At 28.0% G+C, this 24,875-nt stretch overlaps 1 protein-coding gene across 1 annotated transcript; it reads left to right on the top strand.

Moving 5' to 3' along the window:
* The first annotated feature begins 20,420 nt into the window (after positions 1 to 20,420).
* On the top strand, positions 20,421 to 24,220 carry LOC124918473 (deoxycytidylate deaminase-like). Its single transcript, XM_047458620.1, has 9 exons — positions 20,421 to 20,581; positions 20,715 to 20,790; positions 22,498 to 22,537; positions 23,451 to 23,509; positions 23,583 to 23,620; positions 23,688 to 23,751; positions 23,821 to 23,874; positions 23,959 to 24,060; positions 24,135 to 24,220. Exons 1-9 carry the CDS (start codon positions 20,421 to 20,423, stop codon positions 24,192 to 24,194), a joined length of 654 nt encoding a protein of 217 aa, XP_047314576.1. The 3' UTR covers positions 24,195 to 24,220.
* Positions 24,221 to 24,875: the final 655 nt, after the last annotated feature.

The following is a 24,875-nucleotide window of genomic DNA, read 5'->3' as shown; positions in this document are numbered from 1 at the left end:
AATTGGTATGAGTTATCTTCAATTTAATGTCTGCATTTAGGAATCTTGCTAATATGAATACTGTAATACTGCATTTAAGTCTGTACTCTGTAATACCTAAATCCTTAAACACCACTTCTGTAATACTATAATACTGTCCCAAATCAAAGGTTGAACGAAATTGGTATGAGTTATCTTCAATTTAATGTCTGTATTTAGGAATCTTGCTAATATGAATACTGTAATACTATATTTAATACTACATTTAATGTCTGTAATACTGCATTTAAGTCTATAATACCTAAATCCCTAATGACCACTTCTATAATACTGTAACAGTAATACTGTCCCAAATCAAATGTTGAACAAAATTGGTATGAGTTATCTTCAATTTAATGTCTGCATTTAGGAATCTTGCTAATATGAATACTGTAATACTGCATTTAATATTGTTGACAATGCTTCTAATAATGATGTAGCTATTCGGTATATGAAAGATACCATTCGAAGGTCTAGAACATTGCCATGTGATGGAAATCTATTCCATGTGCGTTGTTTTTAGTTAGAATGGTTATGTTTTAATGTGTAATGTTGTGTGTTCTATTTGATTTTGATGGAATGTTTATGTTTTAGGTGAAATGAATAATTCTATATGTTTATTCATTTTGTTGTGATTTTTGATATATTGAAAGTGTGAAACTATTTAGTTGATATGTTTTAATTTTGTATGTTTCGAGTCGAGTTCGAGCTCGAGCTCGAGCTCGAGCTATAAATCGATATAATCGAGTCGAGCTCGAGCCGAGCTCTTGAGCTCGGTAAAATTCAAGCTAATCGAGTCGAGTTCGAGTCGAGCTCGAGTACTTGTTTTGAGTTCGAGTTCGAGCTCGAGCTTTAATTTTGATACTCGATCGAGCTCGAGCTCGAGCCGTTGAAATTTTTTCGAGCTCGACTCGACTCGTTTTCAGCCCTAATTCGCATACATGTACTTTATTTTTTTTTATGGGAAGGAAAATGATTAATACAATCAATATTGGGTATATCCAAATATCAGTATTTTTTTATATTGAAATTCTTAATACAGTATATCATAGGAATATAAATAATGTATATCATATCGATTCATTCCTATTTTTTTTTTTACTTTTTTCTTTTTTTTTCTACATTTTAATTTTAATAACTCCAATCTAATTTAAAAAAAAAAATCTTATTTAATATATTAATAAAACAAATTTAATTTCTACTAAAAATATTTTAAATTTAACTTGGTTAGTTAAGATATATACAGGGACGGATCTGTGTAGGGGCTCGGCCCACCCCGAAAAAAAATAAAGAGATATTTTTTACTGTTCAAATTTGACAATGCTAGATACTTTTTTTTTAAATTCAATATAATTCACTGTTTGTTTGTTTAATTGTTAATTTACATTTATCCACTCGTTTTATTTAGAATTTGCTCGTTATTTTTTCAAGTCCAACCTATTTTTTTTTAAGCCAATCCCACCCCTAAATTCTGGATCCGTCTCTGGACACCAATGCGATCTTCCAATAGTATTGACCATTTAACCCACTTCCCTCCACATTTCATTAAATGAAATCCTTTCGAATTTTTTTACTATATTCCAGTATATTTTTTTAAATAATATTTAAAAAATTATAGACTATAAATATGTCAAAATCAAAAGTAAATTTTATTATATAAATATATGATGAGAGAATTTGAAGAGTGAATACCGTGATATCATATTATCATGGTTGAAAAAAGAAAAAAATGTAAGGAAAGAAAAAAAAAGAGAAATTCTTTAAATATATATATATATATATATATATAATTGCGATCCAAGATCTCCTAGGACCCAAAATGGAATGTAAATTGTCTAGATGGAAAAATAAATAGTCTCGAAAGGGGGTCAGCTAATTCTCATTAAGAGTGTTATCATATATGCCCATATATATAATGTCGTTATTCATTCTCCCTAAGAGTGTGGCGGTGAAAATAGAGAGAATAATGTGTAAATTTTTATGGGGATCTTATAACTCATCGTTTTGTCATCTAATTAGTTGAGATAAAATTAAATATTTTAAAGATCAAGAATGTCTGAATATTCGAGATCTTATTTCTTTTAATAAACCTCTTCTATCAAAATGGTGTAGTTGATTTACAAAGGAGACGAATAGACTTTGGGCATCGATAATCAGATGTAAGTATAGTAATGATTGACTTAGTTGGTTCACTAAAATGTATAATTATTCAGTGGGGTGTAGCATTTGAAGGGGAATTTATCCTATGTGAAAAAGTTTTCGTGAATAGTCTAGATTCATTGTGGGGGATGGTTCTTCGATTAAATTTTGGGACGATATTTGGTGTAGTGTCAAAAGTCTACCTACGACGTATCCTAAGCTTACTTTCATTGTTATATGTAGAAATGTCATAGTTAAGGATATGTTTGATCCTCCGTATAGTGGTTTCACGAGCCGAGTTAGATTTAGAATGAGATTAAACATTATGAAGACTTCGCCCCATAATAGAGTTTTACTTTTAGTATGACACAAACAAGTGTCACCATCTAAACAAGACATTATGCGTTGGCAAGATATGGATAGTTTCCATGTAAGCATTGCTACAAGTTGTTTGCTAAGATAATTCCATATATTTTTTATTGGGAAAAATTTTGGGAGTTAAAAATTCCAACCAAGATCTCGTTATTTTGATGGAGCGTTATTCATGGTGGAATTCTAACAAATGATATGTGAATGAGAAAATATTGTATTATGATTAATCGTTGTCGTATGTAGGGGTGTAAATGAGTCAAGCTGCTCGTGAGTAACTCGTGAGTAGCTCGGTCAAAGTTCGGCTCGAACTTAGTTTGACTGAGCTCGAGTCAAGTTCGAGTAACTCGAGTATAAAATCAAGCTCGAGTTCGAGCTTTATATTGTTTGTTCGAGTAGCTCGCGAGTAGCTCGTTATTTATATTTATTTATTTATACAAACAAAAAAAACAATAACCCTAATAGTGTCCCGACGACCGCCCACTTACATTCACAATCTTTTTTTTTCTATTTCCATTCATCCCAACTGTTCACATGATTCTTCATCCATCATCCATCAATTCCTTCATCAAATGTTGAAAAGTTGATTCTTCCTCAATCAAATGCTGAACAGATGAAGACCGATTCTTCCTCCATCGTCCATCAATTTCTCCATTAAATGTTAAACAGTTGAAGACCGATTCTTCCTCCATCGTCCATCAATTTCTCCATCAAATGTTGAACAGTTGAAGACTCGATTCTTCCTCCATCAAAGATACTTCAGTGTTCAAGCTTTGAGTTCAATGAAGAATTTAATTTAATTAATAAAATTTAATTTTCGAGTTCGAGCTTGAGTAGCTCGAATTGTCATCGAGTCGAGTTCGAGTATAAATTTTGGTGCTCGATCGAGTTCGAGTATTTATAATGTACTTCGAGTCGAGTTCGAGTAGTATGGTACTTGGCTCAACTCGACTCGATTACACCCCTAATCGTATGTGTCAAGAAGAGGTTGAATCGACAACTCACTTATTTTTACATTTTCAAGGGGTGACTAGTATTTAGAGCCTTTTGTGGAGTATTACTAGAATCCATTGAGTGATGCCTGAATCTTTAGGTAGTTGTTGGGAAGTTTGGATTGATGCAGCTGATATGACAAACCTACATATTTAGGTTACCATGCCAATTATTCTTTGGTGGACTATCTGGTTAGAGAGAAATCGTCGAACTTTCAATTATCATAGTCGTCCGATGCGTATCATTCATAATACTATATTATTATGATACTTTCTAAAATTTGTTTAGGAAAGCCAGTAGAGTCTGTTGGGGAGTTAATTGTTCTTCTCGAAAATTTATGAGCTCGATAATTTTTTAAGTATTATTTTTTCTTATTTTCTTATTTTCTTATTTCATGTCATTCTTTATTTTTGTAGTTAAACAATTTTTTTCATTTTTAATATACACGAACTTTAAAAAAAATATATATATATATATAGATATACAAGTGTAATTTAAAATATGTGATTAGTTTAAATAGACTTGAAATTGAGTAAACTTCAAGAGCCACTGTCTTAATATATTCCTTTTATTAATTACTACCATCAAATTTTAAACTTCAAAACCACAGTCTTAATATATTCCTTTTATTAATTACTACCATCAAATTTGTATAATTTATCTCACAAATTATCTTTTACAACAATCCAATTTGACTTCTCCTTAGGTTTGATAGAGCAATTATTGCTCATTTTAAATTTAGTCAATCTTTTTATATAATAACTGGCATGCAGCCCAAGCATTTGCACGACTAATATTATAAAAATCGAGAAAAAAATTACTGTAAAAATGTGATAGAATTTTATTTTACTCTCACATATATATTAAAATTAACCACAATTTTCGACCCTGTAATCCGAACATTTTGAAAAGTAAGCATAATTATATATAGAGAGATTAATTAGTTAAAAAATTGAACTTATATTTTTAAAACATCACGCGTTCATCAAATTTAGTGTTGAATTTAAAATATAAAGTCATATTAGCCTAATTGGTTAAGGGTTGTACTTGTTTTGTTAGGTTGCGAGTTCGAAACATACATATGACATTTTTAATTTTATTTTAAACCGTTTTAAGTTTATGTGTGGGTCAACCCACAATCCGACCCAATTATCCATTTACTCTCGCATATATATCCAAATTAACCACAACTCTCGACCCGACAATTCAGACAATTTAAAAATCAAGCATCATTTTATATATAGAGATTAGTTAGTTAAAAAGTTGAACTTATATTGTTAAACGTTCCGCATTCATCAAATTTAGTTTTGAATTTAAAATATAAAGTATTATTAGCCTATTTGGTTAAATAGTTGTATTTGTTTTTGTTAGGTTGCTTGTTCGAAACATACATATAACATTTTTTATTTTATTTTTAATCATTTTAAGTTTATGGGCAGATCAACCCACAATCCGACCCAAATATTCATTTACTCTCACAATATATCCAAATTAACCACAACTCTCGACTCGACAATCTGGACACTTTAAAAATTAAGCATTATATATATATAGATATGAAATTGTGAATTTTGTGGGTTAGTGCGCTAAAATTAATAGTTCATATTGATTATTTTTTATTATAAATATTTGAACATTGTTTTAGATATGTTTTATTAAATATATGCAAAATATTGTATAATAATTTATTACTATTATTTTGATAGATTTTTACCATTAGATTGTGAAACTCTTCATTTAGTAGATCAAGTAACTTAGTTTTATTGTTTTGAAAGATATGAAAAGAGTGGTAATCTTATCAATTTAGTAGTTGAATTTATAAATTTGTTGTATTTAATTTTAAGTTTCTGTAATGCCAAAAATCGACCCTTCCCGAGAAGGGGTTTCGTTATTTGATGGTCGCGTCCCATAACTCGTCTTCCTTTTGAGTCTCGTGTGAGACCGTGAAGCAAAATGGTAGATTTGACTAGAGTGCATTTAAAAATATCGATTTTGACTAGTTTTGATTTGTTTAGAGTCGCCACATAATTTACTACTCGAGAAATTAGGAAAGAGAAAAAACATTTTGCATGTTCAAATGCATTTTAAAAATTATGTTTCAGTTCGGTAATTGGTTACACGTGAGAAAGGGCTCTTACGTTATGTCTCACGTGTTTATCACATTACCGTATTTATTTTAAATTTTTGACCATTTAAAAAAATATTATTCTCCGTCTTATTTATTTTCAATCCTAAAGAATGTGTATATCTTAAACTTTGTCTAATTTTGTATTATTCTGTTCCAAGAGATATCTTTATTTTTGATAGATCAATTATTGCTATTTTAAATTTAGTCAATCTTTTATATAATAATATAAAATTGTAAATTTTATGAGTTAGTGCGGCAAAAATAATAGTTCATATTGATTGTTTTTTATTATAAATAATTGAACATTGATTTAGATAATTTATTATTATTTTTTTTTTCAAAATATTGTCCTAATAACTTACTTTATTACTATTATTTTGATAGATTTTTACCATTAGACTGTGAAGTTCTTCATTTAGTAGATCAACTAACTCAGTTTTATTGTTTTGAAAAATATGAAATAGAGTATTCACATTAAATTTATTTCAGAGTTTTATTGTAATATTATCAAATTAGTAGTTGGATGTCTCACATGCCTGTCATATGATAGTCTTTATTTTAAACTTTTGATCATTTAAAATAATATTAATCTACATCTTATTTATTTATCCAATTTTAAGAAATGCGTCTAAAAGAAATCCAAACTTAAACATGTGTCTAATTTTATAACATTATATTCCTAGAGCATGTGTTTATGTCATATTACAATAATAAAAAAGAATTAAATTCAAACTTACCTATAAAAATATGTCAAAGAGACAACATACAATTCCAAATATTTATATTAAATTCTTAATTTATTTTTATATAATATTCTATTGCAGTTCTATCATATATATATATATATATATATATAAATTATATATGATTTCATTATCTATATCTCTTCAACCTCACTCCACCTACACATTATTATATTTTCATAATTACGCTATTTAGCATTGACCATCATCCATTATGCATCACGTTTACATTAATCTCACATGTAGTCACATTTAGTTCACATTACATCTCACATTACATGTAGTCATTATTATATTATATATCACCATACACCTTTTATGCATATTATTTGTTTCTATTTGTTTAATTATAAAAAACAATATATTTTTTTATTTTCCTATTTGTGTGGACGACACTCATTTTTGTTTAGCTCAAGTTAATTTTGAAATTAAATAAAGTTAAGGGGTAGTTAGCTCAAGTTATCAAAACACAAAATTTTATCATACTTAATATATTTATATCATTCTAAGTAATAAAACATTTTTTTTAAAGAAAAACGTTTATATATATATTTATATATATATATATATATATATATATATATATATATATATATTTATATATATATATATAATAATAATAATAATAATAATATTTAAATTTAAAGTTTTCATATTACCGGACACATATATTTATGTGAGACAAAAGAATATTTTGGTCAAATTTTATTATAAATTAATGATTATGGGTATAAGTTATATCAAAGTCTTTTATTTAATTATTTTTTATTTAATAATATATATATATATATTAAAATTTAATGAATGCATAATTAATTATTAAATTTTAAAAAGTAGGATACGAAATATTTATCTTTTTAACTCTATTTATTTTATAATATATATAACAATATATTTAATTTTTTATTATTATTTGTCACTTTTATGTATATATATTTATATATGAATGAATTATTATTATACGTTGATATTGTTTTAATAAATTTTGAATTATTAATTTTATTTATTATTTATATTATAAATAAAAAAGGTGACAACTAATAATTATTTTTATTTAAATAGGTTGTTATATATATATATATATATATATATATATATATATATATATATATATATATATATATATATTATATAAAATAATTAATATAAATAGAATTATATATATATATTTATATATTTATAAGTGACAAATAAACTTTTTTATTTATTTAAATATATTGTTATATATATATAATATATAATTATATATATATATATTATAAAATAATTAATATAAATAGAATTATATATTATTTTTAAAATTTAATAATTAATTATGTATTCATTAATTTTTAATATATATTATAAAATAATTAATATAAATAGAATTATTATTATTATATATATATATATAACTATTTATTAAACACAAAAATCTATTTTAAATAAAAAATTTTAAATATATATTTAAAAAAGATTTCAAATATTAATGTATCTAATAAATGTAATAAATGTGAGGATAATTAAAATAATAATATAAAAAGATGACAAATAATAAATTTTATTTTATTTAAATAGATTGTTATATATATATATATATATATAATATAATTATATATATTATAAAATAATTAATACAAATAGAATTATATATATATATATATATTATATCTTAGTAAAAAAGTAATAAATGCATAATTTATCCTCACTTCAACTAAGATTTAATATATATATATGGTTAAAATTGTGGTTGGGTAAATGACATTCACAATATAAGAGGAGATGGTTTATTGTTTGTTGATTTGACCGAAGTGAAAATTAACGTCACAAGATTATAAGTCAATTGATGTGGATAAAATATGAAATGAGATGGCTAGTTAGTCGAAGTGAGTATGTCACACGATGAGAGGTCGATTGGGAATTAGTGGGCCAAAGCGAGGGTAAAAGAAATTGGTAATGTACCAAAGTGAAAGTTTAAGGTCACGATATGAGATGTCCGATTAGGGTGGATAAATGTGAAATGAGAGTGAGAATAAGTAAGTCGGGTTGTTTATTGTAAAATATGTGAGGAGATGAATTGTTTGATCAAAATAAAAGTAAAGTGTCGAGATGAGAGGTCGATTGAGATTAGTGAGATAAAAATGTGGAAAGAGATAATTATGGTTAATTGATGTAAGTAAGGTCATGCTATAAGAGGTCGATTGGGGAATTGATGAGTCAAAGTGAGGGTAAAAGACATTAGTAACGTTGGAGATGGTTGATTTCATCGAAATCGAAATGAAATTGTGTAAGGTCACACAATATGATAGGTTGATTAGGGTGTGGATAAATGTGGAATGGGATAGTTAGTTATTCAAAGTGAGGATAAAAAAACCAGGTTGTATATTGTAAAATATGTGAGGAGATGGGTCACGAGATAAGAGGCCAGTTGGGGATTGGTGACTAAAGTGAAGAGTAAGAGATATTGGTAATGTTGGAGATGATTGATTTGACCGTAGTGAAAGTGTAAGATCACATATGGGAGGTCTTATTGGGGTGGATAAATTGGAATGAGATGGATGGTTAGCTGAATTGAGAATAAAAAAGGTCTGATTGAATAAAATGTGAAATGAGAGTGATTTAAATAGACTTAGGATAAAAACAAAATAAAAACGTTTTTTTTATAAAAAAAACATTTTTTATATTCATATTATCGAATTTATTTTTGTTAATTAGATTAATTCGATTTGTTTAAATTTAGATTAACATTAAATAAATAAAAAAATTGAGGTATAAGAATAAGTCTATCGTTTTTCAATAGAGTCTACCCCATTATTAAAGTTTGTTTTTTATGTTAATTAAATTTGATTTTTTAGATTATGAATAAATATGATTATTTTCTTTTAAAAAATCTAAAGCAGAATAATCATTTGTTTTTTTCTCTTTTATCATTCACGTTTTCTCTTTATCGTCATTTTTATTTTAAAATTTTGTAGGCAAAAGGGAAGAAACCGTGTGGACTTCATTCAAATTACAAAAAGACCATCAAGATTTCTATCCAAGGAAGGTTATGGAAGCCCTAGAATCATCCATATGAGATTTGAAGAGGGAGCATTGAATAACACTTGACATTTAGGTGACATCTAAGGCATTTAAAATGTTTTTGACATATTTTAAATGGAAATTCATTTCAAAAATAACAAGGGTGTTAAATAGGCCTTGAGCCCTAAGGTTTTCTTGGTGAATTCCCTATTTATACACACCCTAGTGCAAGACTTGCACTGCAAAACCGAAACCTCCTGAGCACACTAGGATGGCCTTTAGATAACCTCCCTAAGCAATCACCAATTAGAAATTGGTCATAAAAATTGCTTAGAGCTTAGGTTTGTTTAATTTTTCGAAATCAATAACAACCCTCTTTGTAAGTTCTTGTTTTTAAATTAAATACAATGCTTTGCATTTGCCTTTTCATCCCATAATTTGTAATTGTATGCATAAACGGCTAGTTTAAGTTTTAATTCTGCATCATTCTTAATGTAAATAACCTCACCATGTAAATAAAAAAACATAGAAAACTAAAAACAAAAATAAAATATAAATATAAATCGAAAACCTTTTTTAAAATCAAAGCTAGTTTGATAGCTTTTCAGCCAAACCCTTTAGATCTGTTTTGAACATGGGACATTAAAAACTTAAGCGGTTTAAACAGATGTTAAAACCTTTGAGCTTTGAAAATCTATTAGTTTAATGAAGGATACTTGGCTAAAAAATCCTTCAAACTAGCCAAGATCTAACCCTAAAAAAATTATATAATTTGCTTTTGATTATTATCGGTTTGATTTTAATTTTGTAAATGTTAGAATTAAATTTTTTGTTTATATAATATTTATTTACATGTTAATAATGTTTTTGGAGATTTTTGTGTTAATTGAGAACTATTTGGATCATCAAATCGTTAGCTAGCTAGGGTTAGGTCGAAAATCAGAAGAACAACAAACCCTTCTGTTATAGTGGTGCTTAGGACTGGAGGAATGAGCCTTGGAGCGCACTGGAGGAGCCTCCGACCGAGAAACATGCACCCGGGAGTGTGAGGATGTCGCTGCAGACAAGACCGAGGAAACTAACATGGCTTTACGCTTGGGCTAGTTTTCCTAACGCTTAAGACCAAGGAATCAGACCCAGGATGCACTGTTGAACCTTCATTAGACCGAGAAGTTCACCTCCTCTCTTACTAATGCATAAGACCTAGAGGGCACATTTTTTTGATGTAGTTCCTTTAATCGACCAAGAGGACTTATCCTTGAGCTAATTTTCTTGTCGCTTCTCATCCATAAACACCCCTTTAGTTTACTTGTTTCTTGTCCAAGACCGAGTGGGAGCTATTATAGGCTATGACCGAGGATCTGCACCTAAAGGAGACATGTTGCTCGCTTAAGATCGAGGAAATGGACCCACTACTGGTCACATTTTCAGCACCCGATGGAAACCCGTGGCTCACCCTAGGACCGAGAAATTGCACCTACTGTTGGCTCCACACCCAATGTTGACCTAGGACCTAGAAATTGCACATATTGCTACTGAAGGTTGAACCTGTTGTGCACCTGGGACCGATGATGGTTGTTGTTGGAGATTGAGGACAGATGTTGACTATTGTTGGAGACTTGGGACCGATGTTGGATGTTGTTGGAGACCGATGATTGATGTTGTTGACTAGGCACCGACATTGTTGTACGTTGAGGATTGTTGTTGCTGATCAAGGACCGATGAGTCGATGACTGATATTGTTGCACGTTGCTCGACCGAGGGCATAAATTCTGACCGAGATGGGTTCATACCTTGGCTAAAATATAGGTTTTGCGACCGTGGAGACTAACCACGGTCCTTTGCTTAATATTTTTCATATATTTTGTCATTGTTTAGGGTTGACTTTTCATTTGGGTTTTTGTTGGCTTTAATTGATGTAAGTTTGTGACTTATGTGATCTCCTATGGTATCATATAAAATTTTAACATTGTAAAGCATAAAATATTTTTAAAATGGCCAAAAACTAATAGAGACCTTATGGGCATTGTGGGACATAGCGTTTAAAAATCATTTCTCACACGTAACCAAACGCTAAACTCATTTCTCTTAATTTCCTAATTTTTTATTAATTATGTGGCAAAATTAAAATTGAAATTTTTTAAAGTAGGCCTATAACATACTTCCCATTAAAAACTCTCAATCTTTTCCAGATTCGACAAGACAGTAAGTTTTGGAGTTGTCTACAAAGTCACATTTTTTTAAAAACTTAATTTTTTCGAACCTTAAAATTATTTCCCTCAAATGTGACTTTTTTTCAAAACGATGCATTTTCAAAAGAGAGATCCCATAAAAAATTTCAAGTTGTCGATTTTGCCGTAAAAAATCGATCATAGTTTGTTTATGCAAATATTTTCAATGCAAATGATGTTAATGCATGCATATGTAAATGTAATCATATGAAGGGTCGATCATTTCCAGATTATTCATTAATGACATTTTAGACTTCAAGTGTACCATCAATCAAGTATGTGAAGGAATCTTGTCTCCAGGTTGTCCGATAGATCTTTCATTGTTTTCTGTGATTTACCTTGAATGTTTGACTCATTAGCACGAGTAGACATTGAGATTGATCTTCCATAAGCATTGTTCTTAGGATTGAGCTTTAGTCGCGGTCTTGGGACCTAAAATCATTATTTATGATCGAGAGATCATGTCCTAATTTGTGCTTAGCTTTTTCAGGGGGTTCTTCATCGTCTTCTATGACTTACCTTGAACATTTGACTCACTAGCTCAAGTAGACGTCGAGATTCTTCTTCTAGAAGAATCGTTCTGGACTTTAAAATGTAGTTATAGTCTTGGGATCTAGAGTTATTGATTTTGGTTGAGAGAACATATCTTAGTTAAAGACAAATAAAACAAACACAATTATTATCGACTTCAGATTTATATCAGACATCGTTACATGTTCGAGCCGCTCTAAGATGTTGTACGAATAACTTGTTAGGGTCACTTCAAAACTATAATAGGCCTCACATTGATGGAGTGCATCATCTCTCAATTTTTACACTGAGTTAACATTTTTCACATGCTCGTATATCCACAATGCATTGCTCCATTTACATGATTAGTTGTTCTAGCTACCCTTATGTTCGAATGGAATCAAAGATAAGATATTAAGACCATTTCAAGTTTATTGAGTGGACTATAGTGCATAAGATATTGAGGAGTGATGTTCATTCTCGTCCTTGTATTCGTCTTCAGTCGAGGGATCCGAAATTGTGGGTTATGATCAAGAGATCATGTCCTGAATTGAAGGTTGGTGAATAAGCGTGATCGTTACTCGTCTTTATTATTTCCGCATACTTGAGTTGCTTTGAGATGTCATTGTTTATACATATGGTAGTTTGTTAAGGATTTATCAGACAATAATAGGCTTACCATCAATGGAGTGCATCATCTCTCGATTTTTACATCGAGTTGGCATTTTTCGTATGCTTGTATATCCACAATGCATTGCTCCATTGTCACGTGGTTATATTTTCTAGTTAATCATTTTGTTTGAATGAATTCAAATATTCTTCAAAAGAATAAAATGAGCTTACGTTCAACATGTAGAACATACCAATGTATAGGATTTGGGGTAAACGATTTTCATTCTCGCCTTTTTGTTTCTCATAATTGTTGTGTGGATCGAGAAATGTCTTCGTCTAAATGATATGATCGCCCTTGTTTTGAAGCAAGGGAAAGTCAAAATGTCATGAATGCGTCCTATGGAGTGACGACCCTTAAATTCCTATATGCAATGCAAATGTTATATGCATGAAGCCAAATCATCTATGTAGCTTTCCTAATGTTTTCAATTAGTGGATCTCGTTTTTTTATTTTTATTGGTTCGTCATGAAAAATATGTTGATCTCAAAAGATGGTTAAGAAAAAGAAGTAGCACCAATCATATGACGATCCGTGTCATCATTTATACATACCCAAGGGGAAGTAAGCGCACATTTTTCAACTCGTCTTTTTTATTTAAAATGAAAGTATTTTAAAGTGGGGTTAGTAGTAAACAAAATAAATTGTTACAAGAATTCAACCCTCGTCCTCGCCTTACAATGCACACAATGTTTTGCAAAGTATAAAAAATATTTTATGTTCAATGAAAAGAAAATGAAAATTGAGTCTTCTTTGAGCTCCTCCTTTCCTCGTCATTTGGTCTTTTGTCTTCTTTGTTTGCTTTGGCATTCCTCTTGTTGAGACTTAGCTTTAAAGGTCAATTTTTTTTATCATGATTGTCGTCGACTTCGTGTTGTTCCGCTCGGAAGAGTAAGAGGCATGGAACTAGTGGTTTGATTTTGACCTTTATGGCTAAGTCATCATCCTCGGAAGACGACATCTCGTGGTTATCTAAATGGCTAAAGTTGTGGCACAGACATACCTACGAGACAAACATCAAAGAAAAGAAAACGTGATGTCGTTTTTTCATTTCTTTTTAAATGCAAGAATATACTCGTGAGCGTCTATCTAACTACATACATACACGTATTTATACAAGTATAATAGGCACGTTAAAGTTTCTAACGTGGTTATATCAATTGGAACGACGATCAACGTGTCATGGGAGTAATGCATGGTTTTTGTGTCTAAGTAAAATAATAAGAGAGAGTTAGCTCCCAACATATCAAATGAAGCTATCAATGTAAGAGAGCATACCCTCAATCTGGAAATTCTCCCCCCTGCCTTTTAGTGTTATCTCTAAAAGGCAAACACACTAAAAATGTGGAAGAGGGGATTGATCCCAGAACCTAAGTCAAACTCACGGAACATCACTCAAGCATTTGGAACAGATCGTTATTTCTCATTGACTAATCTTTGCACATAATACTATAGGTATACAGATACATCGCACAACACACATCGTGTACTACCTCAAAACAAAAGGTGATATACCCAAGTTAAGCACGTAGAAATGTGAAGTTGGATGATGTACCATTCTTCGCCTTTATTTATTATTTTTGTCTTTTGAATTTTTTACTTTTTAGAACTTTTTTTATTGAAGGTTTAAAATATTATTCTTAAAATTACCACAAGTTTATTTCAAGTTAAGCATCGACTACTCCCCAGCAGAGTCGCTGGAAAAGCTATAACTTCAAAAATCGACCCTTCCCGAGAAGGGGTTTTCATTACTCGATGGTCCCGCCCCATAACTCACCTTCCTCTCAAGTCTCGAGTGAGAAAAAGGAATCAAAATGGTAGACTTTACTAGAGTGCATTTAAAAACATTGATTTAAACTAGCTTTGATTATTTTAGAGTCGCCACATAATTTACTACTCGAGAAATTAGGAAAGAAAAAATAATTTGCGTATTCAAACGCATTTTAGAAATTTTGTTCTTGGTTCGGTGCTTGGTTACACGTGAGAAAAGACTCTCACGTTATGTCTCAAGTGTCTGTCATATGATAGTCTCCCTATTTTAAACTTTTGACCATTTAAGAGAATATTATTCTACACTTTATTTATTTATTCAATTCTAAGGCATTCGTTTAAAGATAATCCAAACTTAAGCATGTGTCTAATTTTGTATCATTTTTTTTAAAGCATGTGTCTATATTATATTATGATAAAAAAATTATAATTAAATTCAAACGCACATACCAAATATGTCAGAGTGACAACCTGTAATTCCAAATATTTATATTAGAATTCTTACCTTATAATAAAATTAAATATATAATTTTATATAATATATTATTTCATATAGTATTCCTATTGCACTCTTATTATATATAACCTATATATGATTTTATTATCTATATCTTTTCAACCATACTCCACCTCCACCTCCACCTCCACCTCCACCTCCACCTCCACCTCATTAAACTATTCATTGACCATCATTATTACGTTCACATTACATCTTACATCGAGTCATATTTAGTTCACGTTAAAACTCACATCCAAAAATAACAACTATTATATTATAATAAGTTATTTTGGTGTGTCCTTACACCTTAATGTATATTATTACTTGTTTTTATTTGCTTAGGCTTGTTTGTTCCAAGTTATTTAAATAACTTGGAAAGAGAAAATAATGATTATGGGTAATAATTTTAAAAAAAATAATGATGTTTAATTTGAAAGAAACCCTTTATTTTGACATGGCTCCTTATAACTTTTTTATATGAGTTTGGGTGTCACACCTTTATTATGAATATTTTGAGACAATGGTGGATAAAGTATATTCAACATGTGAGATGGAGTTAAGTTGTACTTTTACCAAAGTAAAAGGAAGGGGAAGTAACATTCTAATAAAAAAATTAAAGGGATGGGACGAAAATACTTCTATAAAGAGTGAATGATAAATTTTTATTTTTAAATTACAGAATAATGATAAAATTAATTAATTATATTAAGTAGATAATTCGGTTGTCAAGTTTGTGAAGAGGAATAAATAATCTTCTTCATTGCATTTTTTATCTCAATCCTTGGGATTTGTTCTGCAGCATGCTTAGAGTCAAATGTGATATAACGGATTAGTGGTAGTTTTTTTTTATATATCACAACATTATTCAGTATAGTAGATTATATCAAATAAGTACATAAAATAAAGAATAATCGTAGTCGTTCGATGCATATCATTCATTATTATGATATTTTCTTAGATCCGTTCAGGAAAACTAGTAGAATATGTCGGAGAGTTAATCGTTATTCTCGAGGATTTACGAATTCTCGAGGATTTACGAGTTCTATTAAGTATTATTTTTTATATGTTATTTTCATGTCATACTTTTTCGTTATGTTTTAATAATTTTTTTATTTTATTTTTAATATACATGGACATTTTTCAAACAAAAAAAATTAAAAATAATGAATGAGAAAAATTATAACACAGGATTTGAATATATGATGTATTATCGCATATAATAAACATTGAAGATTAAGAGAGTAAAGCTAGATTATAAAGATGGCAAAGAGAACTTAAAATTAAATTTAATTAACTATTATAATTCATAAATAACTAATCAAATACAATTCAATTTTATTATTTAAGTTTTTAGTGATGCAAAAAAAACATTTTATTTTTAAATAAAGTTACATGAGGAGTGAACACCAACTAACCTTTTTGTTATCATTATAAAGGCAATCAAAATATGAGAATGTACTTGTAAATAATTTATTTTAATTGTGAGTTTAAAACAATAGTTATTTATTCTTCATATTTTTATATATAATTAAATATAAAATAATAATTACAAAATTAATTATATGGGGTTATTTTTTAATTTATAAATATAAATTTATTTTATTTATGTAAATTATATAAAGTTGTGAAATTGAAATAATTCACAAACTTAAAAAATGATAATTACAAATTTTCAAAGAAATTTAACTATTTTAAGAATTTATATAAATTTAATTTTTTATAACTAATATCTTAGAAATTCAGTTTCAGGTTTTCACTTTCTTGTTGAGATCAAGATTAAAGACAGAAATCTAGAGTTCAAATAAAATTGTAAAAGTTTAATTTGAAAAATATTAGTTATATATTATTATTGTTTTTATATATAATTAATTATTTTATATCTAGTCAATTTTAAAAAATTAATATATTTAAATATAAAATTAATTAAAAAATAATAATAAATAAATTACACTATAAAAAATTATATTTATAATATTAATTTATTTATTTGAATAAATAATAATTTTTTAATTTATAAATATAAATTTATTTTTTTAACGTAAAATAAATATAAAATTTTAAAATTTTAAGAGTCATAACTTATATTTTTAAACATTTCTCATCGGTTAAAGAAATGATTATAATAACTAACTAGATTGGCTAGAGATGGAGTGAGTGGAGTTTCAACCAAAGAAGTAAAAATATAATAAAATCTAATTAAAATAGACAGTTTACTTAAAATTATTAACAAATTGTAAATTAGTAAAATCGGAGTTTAATTTAAAAGATATTATATATATATATATATATATTTAATTAAATATTTTATACCTAACTATTTTTTAAAATTTATATTTTAAAATAAAATAATAAATAAATAACATTATACAAAAATTATATTTACAAAATTAATTATATTAATTTATTTATTTGAATAAATTATTTTATTTTATAAATTTAAAATTATTTTTTAATATAAAAATGATACACTATCGTAAAATTAAAATTATTTGTAAACTCGTAAAATTATAAAATTTTATTAACGTAAAAAAAATTATAATATTTTAACCTCGTTACTCTGTTGGTGTGGGTGAAACAAATTGTCAAAATGATAAAAATAAATTATTGAATTATAAAAACCCAATGAAAAACCAGATTAGATCCTTTATAACAGATTTGACTAGGTACCCTCCCTAACAAATACCCTCCTCTGTGAGAGGTGAGATGGAACTTGGGCACACTGGATCAAAGTGAATTATGATGCTGCAATCGATGACATGAAAAGAAAAACCTTAGTTTGGTTTTTGAGGTTCATGATCACAATGGAAGGTTGATATCATGTTTTTGTTCAAACAATTCAAGCCGAAGCCATTTTGAGGTTGCTACCTTCCTTCTTAACTTGGGAGTCGAGAAACACTATCATCGAATCAAATTTAACCATTGTTCTTCATAATCAAAGAGTACCTTGGGTCGTGAGGAAAATTTTAATGAATGTTAGATATATGAGGACTCAACGTTCATCTTATAAATTCTCTTTTATAAAGCGTAACTAGGGTCGGGCCTACGACGAGCTAGGCCTAGGCCATCTAAAAAACAAATATCCTTTAAAACATTAAAACCCGCGATCTTGATGTTGTTATTATACCATTTAACCAACTATACTATGTTATTTTTTAAATTTAAATACAAATTATTAGATGTTTCCCATATAACATATAAGTTAATACAAATTAAGAATAATATTTCTTCACATATATATATGACTGCTCAAATTAGCAAATGGGGAGCGGTGGAATTAAAAAAAATGTGCATCTGACTCTTCACCTTCCCATTCGCCATGCCTTTCATCCACTAAACCCTAACCTTCTCTTTATTTCGCATCTTCCAAGCATTCTCGTCGTCTATAATTCATCAAAGAATAGCGAATCGAAGAACACCAAAGTGAAGAAAATGAAATTGTCATTAGTCGATGTTGAAAGGTAAAAGTGAAACTTTGTTCTTCAATCTACGTTCTTCATGATTTTGAAGTAAACCGTTCTTAAGCATTATTGTATAAATTACATTAATTCATTCTACGTTTTCCAGGAATATTTTAAAGTTGAACCGTTGTTCATAAACCTCAAATGAATCATTCTACATTAGTTGAACCGTTCTCATTCTAATGTCGTTAATCTTCAATGTTATGTTGCCTTAACTATGTTATCATGTTGTATGAATCGTATTGTCATATTGGTTAATTAGTTGTCATGTTGCGTTAACTACGTTGTCATGTCGGCTTTTCTTAGAGTCGTTACAAATAATAGATATCAGTAACTGATGTATAAGACCGTTAGTAATAATAGATCCGTAACGGCTATATAAGGTCGGTCGTTACTAATATTCGTTTTCGTTACAGAAGACTTACTAGTAATCAGTGGCAGACATACTTGAGGGCTCCCCAACCTGACTAAAAATTTTAAGATATTATATATATATATATATATTATATATATATATATATATATATATATATATATATATATATATATATATATATATATATATATATATATATATATATATATATATTAAATAAGGTTTTGTCTTACTGGTTTTGGAGTGAACACTTCTTTTTATAAAATAATCTTCTTTTTATAAAATAATATTTTTTTATTTTATACGAACACTATTTTTTAATATATAAATATTTATAATAAACTAACACTTTCTTCTATAAAAATTAATTCATAATTATAGTATTCTAATTTTTTTATTTTATTTTATACAAACACTATTTTCTAATATATAAATATTTATAATAAACCAACACTTTCTTTTATAAAAATTAATTCATAATTATAGTATTCTAATTTCAGATATAATTTTATTAAAGTAATTATTAATAATATTTTATTTTATACAAACAATATTTTCTAAGATACAATATTTATAATAATTTATAAATTTTAGTTAATATATAAATAAAATTTATTTATTTAAGTTAAAATATAAAGAATTATATATAAAATAATGAAAATCATATAATATTATTATTTATTTTAAAACTACATTTATATAATTATATATATATATATATTATTAATTTCAATATAATTAATAATATAAATTACTTATAAAATAAATATTAAAATAATAATTTATATAAATATAAGGGTAAAATAATAATTTATATAAATATAAGAGTAAAATATTATTTTATATTTCTTAATTTTAAATTAGTTTTAAACTATTTCAAAAAATAAATGTATTTATTAGATTTTATTTAAGGGCCTAGAGTTGTGACACATATTTATTTTTAGTTATTTATTTTATGTAGGATATAGAATAATGAAGATGTTATATAAACGAATTTGTACTTCTACCTCACATAACCATAACCAAGAGCCTTCTCAATCAATTAATGAACCTACTAATGAGTTTAATGTTATAATTAGAATATAATATATCAAAAGATACATCATTTTTTTTGTGTTATATTTTTAAGTCTTTAAATAAAGAAAGAAGATGATACCTTTATAGGAGATGTGTACAAAAATTAGAAAATAGACTGCAGAAACTTATTAAAATTGACTAATACGAGCAGTTTCCGAATAGACTGCATAAACTTATTGATTTTTTTACATTTCATGAGGCATCTGAAGACCTACTTGGGCGAATCTGATCTGTCACTCAATTCGAAACAATCTGAAGGCCAGGTCAATGACTAAAATATTATTTAGAATATTTTATGTTGTATATCATTAAGGTGACTTAAATATTATTTAGAATATTTATTATATTCATATAGTATAAAGTGATCATGCATGTTCCCTTAACTTGTCACGTCCTTTTTATGCATCTCTATCTCTATAGATCTGTCTAGTGCCGCAAAATGAGTTCGAGAGATTTGGCTCTTATTTCGGCTTCTGCTATCGCCGGCGCCATAGCGTCTGCTTTTGCCGTCAGTTTCTTCGTACTCCCTAAGAGAGTTCGATCGTCCACCAACAGAAAACAAAAGCGATGCTGTCCTTTTGATCCCGCCAAGCGCCAAGGGTGAGTCTGCATTAATTATGAGAGAATGAAGTTCGGTTTAACAAACTTGGATATATATAAATATATATCAGGAAGTAGTCGACATCATACAGATCTATATTTGTTCCGCTTTGATCTGTTATTCTATCTGCAGTTACTTGTCGTGGGATGATTACTTCATGGGAATTGCACTTTTATCTGCTGAGCGGTCTAAGGATCCTAACAGGCAGGTCATATGCTTTTTCTTCAATCTCTGTTTTCCTACTTCAGTTAATATTGAACTTATATATTATGATTTTACTAGTGACTTCTTCCCTGGCTTTGCCACTAGTTTATCTATCTTACAGAAATCAGAAAAGATATTCTTCCTAGGATCCATGTATCTTGTTCACATCCAAATATGTTTTGCAAATGATATTTTATTTAGAAATGGCTACTACAACATCATCATGTAACACACCATGTGTGCAAAGGTAGAATTAGAATTTAAAATATGATTTAAAATATGCCCGGGTTAGAATGTTTTCATAAAACTTACCCGGGCTAGAATGATAATAATATCAAACAAACAAACAAAATACACCTAACGACAGGGAAACATTAATAACGACGGTATTTTCATTTGTATATAAAATATTTTAGGCTATCAGGCTACAACCCAAATAGGCTTTTACATAGATCTGCCCTTAATGTGTGTAGCATTGATATCCTTCAGGTTTAAACCTAATTAATATGATGGGCCTTAATGCACTCCTTTGCTGATGTTTCATCCTAGCATGTGAATTATATGTTGTTTTTTAAAAAATGATAATTGTATTATTGAGAGCCCAAAAATGCTACTCTCATGCCTCAAAAGGAAGAGCAGCAATATGCTGCTTGCAATGGAAAAGAAAAACATCAAAAGGTGCATGTGGGAAATAACAAATAAATATCATTATGCTACCAAACTCTTAAAAATAGGCTTAACCTACATATAAACTATTTATTAATCATCTCATCAGTTTAAAACCTCAAACCAGAGACTTTCCCAGGTTCAAATATGTTGTTCCAAATGACAAATTCGACTGTGTACCACCTTCGCAAAGATTAATTATTTTATAGAATTAGTCAAAAGCAATGAAGAAAGAGAATGAAAAGTCCACATATTTTGTGAGGGTAGTATAAAGTGGAACATAAATTTTGAAACAGCAGATTTCATCCCGACTTTCCCACCCTTTAAAAACGATGAAAAAGAATTGAAAAACAATCATTTAATTTTATTCTAGTTGAGAGATTTTCATTTAAATGTTCTAATTCTTTCACTTCATACGGTTTAGCTTAATCATTATTTTTTTGGAATTAAAGGAGAACTAGGATGACACTGTGCTTACACTCAAAATGCTCCAGATGAAATCGAATCCGTGACATTTTAGTCTTTTAGGCCGACTCTTATCATTAGGCTACCTTAGTGGGGTTATTAGATCATTATTTTTAGCATGCAAATTATTTGTATTGAAGTTTTACACTACTCTTTCTACAAAATACTATACAATATCACGTATTTTACACTATTACGTGTGTAAATTTAAGTCACATCTTCCATGTTTTATTCGAGAAAATGATAAACATTTTCATTAACAAAGAAATAATTTATTTTTTTAAGACATAGTTTGTTCTTTGAGAAAGTTAATATGTCACCTCATAGTCATGTTCTCACTTCAACTTAAGGTATTATTAGTGAGAATTGAACTGAGAAAGAAAAAATAAATGTCTAAAACAAAGAAATAAAAACTATTAATGTCTAGTTAGATTTGAGTAATCTTGTATATTTTAAATCTCCTTCCAAACTACTTTCTCATCTACCTCATATGGGAATTTTCTCTCTATTATATATTCTCCCCTTATTTTGGGACCAGCATTTAGCTGATGTAAAAGAATTTTTTTTCTCATGTAAACAGGTTGGTGCTTGCTTAGTGAGCCAAAATAATGTAATACTTGGTAAGACAGTTAACTGAAGCATAAGTTCAATTTTTGTATGGTTACTTTTTTTAATTACTATAAAATTGCAGCCATGATGTGAATGTTCATCTATATGTGTGAGGAATGAGTTGAATTAGAATTGGTATTATAATTCTAATTCTATGTATAATTTTATTTCTATGATTTGCAAATAATAAAATTATAATTTAATCTAATTAATATGTTTTTTAAAAATTAATATATATTATTTATTTATTTTAAATATTGGTTTCACACAATCAAATAGGAAAACTCAAATTTCAATAGATTTTTTAAGTATCAATTTTCATTAAAATAATATTATTCGACATTTTAACTTTTAAATTAAAAAACAAAGGATTGAACGGGGAAGACAATCTATGTCATTCATTAAGCTCCATAACCCCATTTTTTAATATTTAATAGTATTATATTATTAGTCTCTTTTTTTTTCTTTTAATATTAAATATATATTATACTATATATATATATATATATATAATTTTTTATCTCTTTTTATTTCTGTATTATAATATATTAACCATTTATATCTAATTTTATATTATTAAAATTTATAAAAAAAAAATATTATTTTAGAAGTCTCAAACAAAATATATATATATTTAACCTACTATATTAAAACAAAAAAAAAATACATTGGTTTAACATTCTAAATTCGAAAAATAAAAAAGAATTAAAATTTTTAATCGTATTTTAAATGATAAAACAATCAGTTATTTTGTTTAAAAAAATTGAATTACAATTCTTTCCGACCTAAAATAATTGTAATTGAGAAATATAAAATTACACTTAGAGACTTAAGATTCAAATGTCAATTTCAGAGTTAACCAACACACCCTTAAACTTTCTAAAACGTATTCGAAGTAAATTAAAAAAAAATAAAAAATTGCAGGAATTGGGTACAATGGTTTCCCACGTGGTTGTTCAGATGATAAGCTACCCTGGTCAAAGGTTAGTATTTAGTTCTGTAAGGTTTGGACTAATTGACAGACAGACACTTGACAACGATCCTGAACTTTTTCAGAAGTCCAAGACCAATAACCCTTTGGAGACCAAATACCCGTGAGTGATGTAAAATTAGTTTGTTCCTTAAAAATTTCAAAATTAAGATTTGAATTTGGTTGTCTAGTTATGTTTGTCATGCTGAAGTCAATGCAATTCTAAACACAAATCACGCATCTGCTGCAGGACAGGTAAAAAAGTTTGTTTTCATACTGCAAATAGTCAACCTTTGATTTTGTTAATATTGTTTTGGAATGCAGAAGCTCTATGTTACAATGTTTCCTTGTAATGAGTGTGCTAAGATAATCATTCAGGTGAATTTTCAATATTTTTTGGCAGTGTTAATAATAAAGGAGTTGTCGAGTTTGGTAATATTAATAATATATGAATTGTTGCAGTCTGGTATTTCTGAAGTGATTTACTTTGTGGAGAAAATGTTAGACAATTGTGACAACACCTACATTGCTTCTCACAAATTGTTATCCTTAGCTGGTCTTAAGGTAAAATCTAATCATTCATTGTTAAGCAGAAATTTGATGTACCAGTATTTGATATTGCTTGCTTGTTTGGACAGGTAAGGAAGCATCAACCGCAAATGGATAAAATCTTAATCGGTTTTGACGACGAGTCTTGACCCATTGCTTTTTCTATGAGCAAGTAAGTCTTTGTATTGTTTGAAAACAATGGATCAAAAGGTATATCATCTGTTCAAGGATAATATTATGTTTCATTCACATTATCCAATGGGTTGGGAATATATGACTGCAAAATTAAAATTATCAATATTAATAATAATAATAATAATTAGATATTTCAAAAAAATAAAAAAACACTTTGTACCCGAATAATAATAAGAATTGCAATGCGTTCTTCTTTTTAAAAACAAGAATAGAATGTTAAGAAAAAGTACCTCTTCCAAATAAGTATCAACAGATTCATCAATAACTGAAGGATCGACATTCCCAAATTGTCAAAACAGCTACACCATTTTTTTTTTTTAAATCCTGCATTAGTAATGATTGGAGGACTAGATATATACCTCTATACTAAATGCAGATCACGGAAACATGCAAGCAATCCTCGCGAAAAAAATCAAGAGCGCGAGGATTATCCAGATCACCTGATTGGTAGACATCAATAATATATAGGTGACCCTGTGATATGTATATATAAGAAGAAATTTATTCAAAAAACCAAGGATATAACCAATATGGACTTTTGGTATAGTGTCCTCATTGAAATTAACATCCATTAACAAATTGATAAGAAAAATAAATGGGAGTGAGGATTCAATTTATATAAATAAAGTGAATTT

Source organism: Impatiens glandulifera, chromosome 1, assembly GCF_907164915.1.
Source record: "Impatiens glandulifera chromosome 1, dImpGla2.1, whole genome shotgun sequence".
NCBI lineage: Eukaryota > Viridiplantae > Streptophyta > Magnoliopsida > Ericales > Balsaminaceae > Impatiens > Impatiens glandulifera.
Note: the sequence above shows the minus strand (reverse complement) of the source record. Positions and strands in the feature narration are given on the sequence as shown.

Coding starts and splice junctions, on each gene's coding strand:
- LOC124918473 (XM_047458620.1), top strand. CDS start 20,421: ATGAGTTCGAGAGATTTGGCTCTTATTTCGGCTTCTGCTATCGCCGGC. Junction 23,875..23,958: donor GTGCTAAGATAATCATTCAG/GTGAATTTTCAA, acceptor GAATTGTTGCAG/TCTGGTATTTCTGAAGTGAT. Junction 24,061..24,134: donor TATCCTTAGCTGGTCTTAAG/GTAAAATCTAAT, acceptor TTGTTTGGACAG/GTAAGGAAGCATCAACCGCA.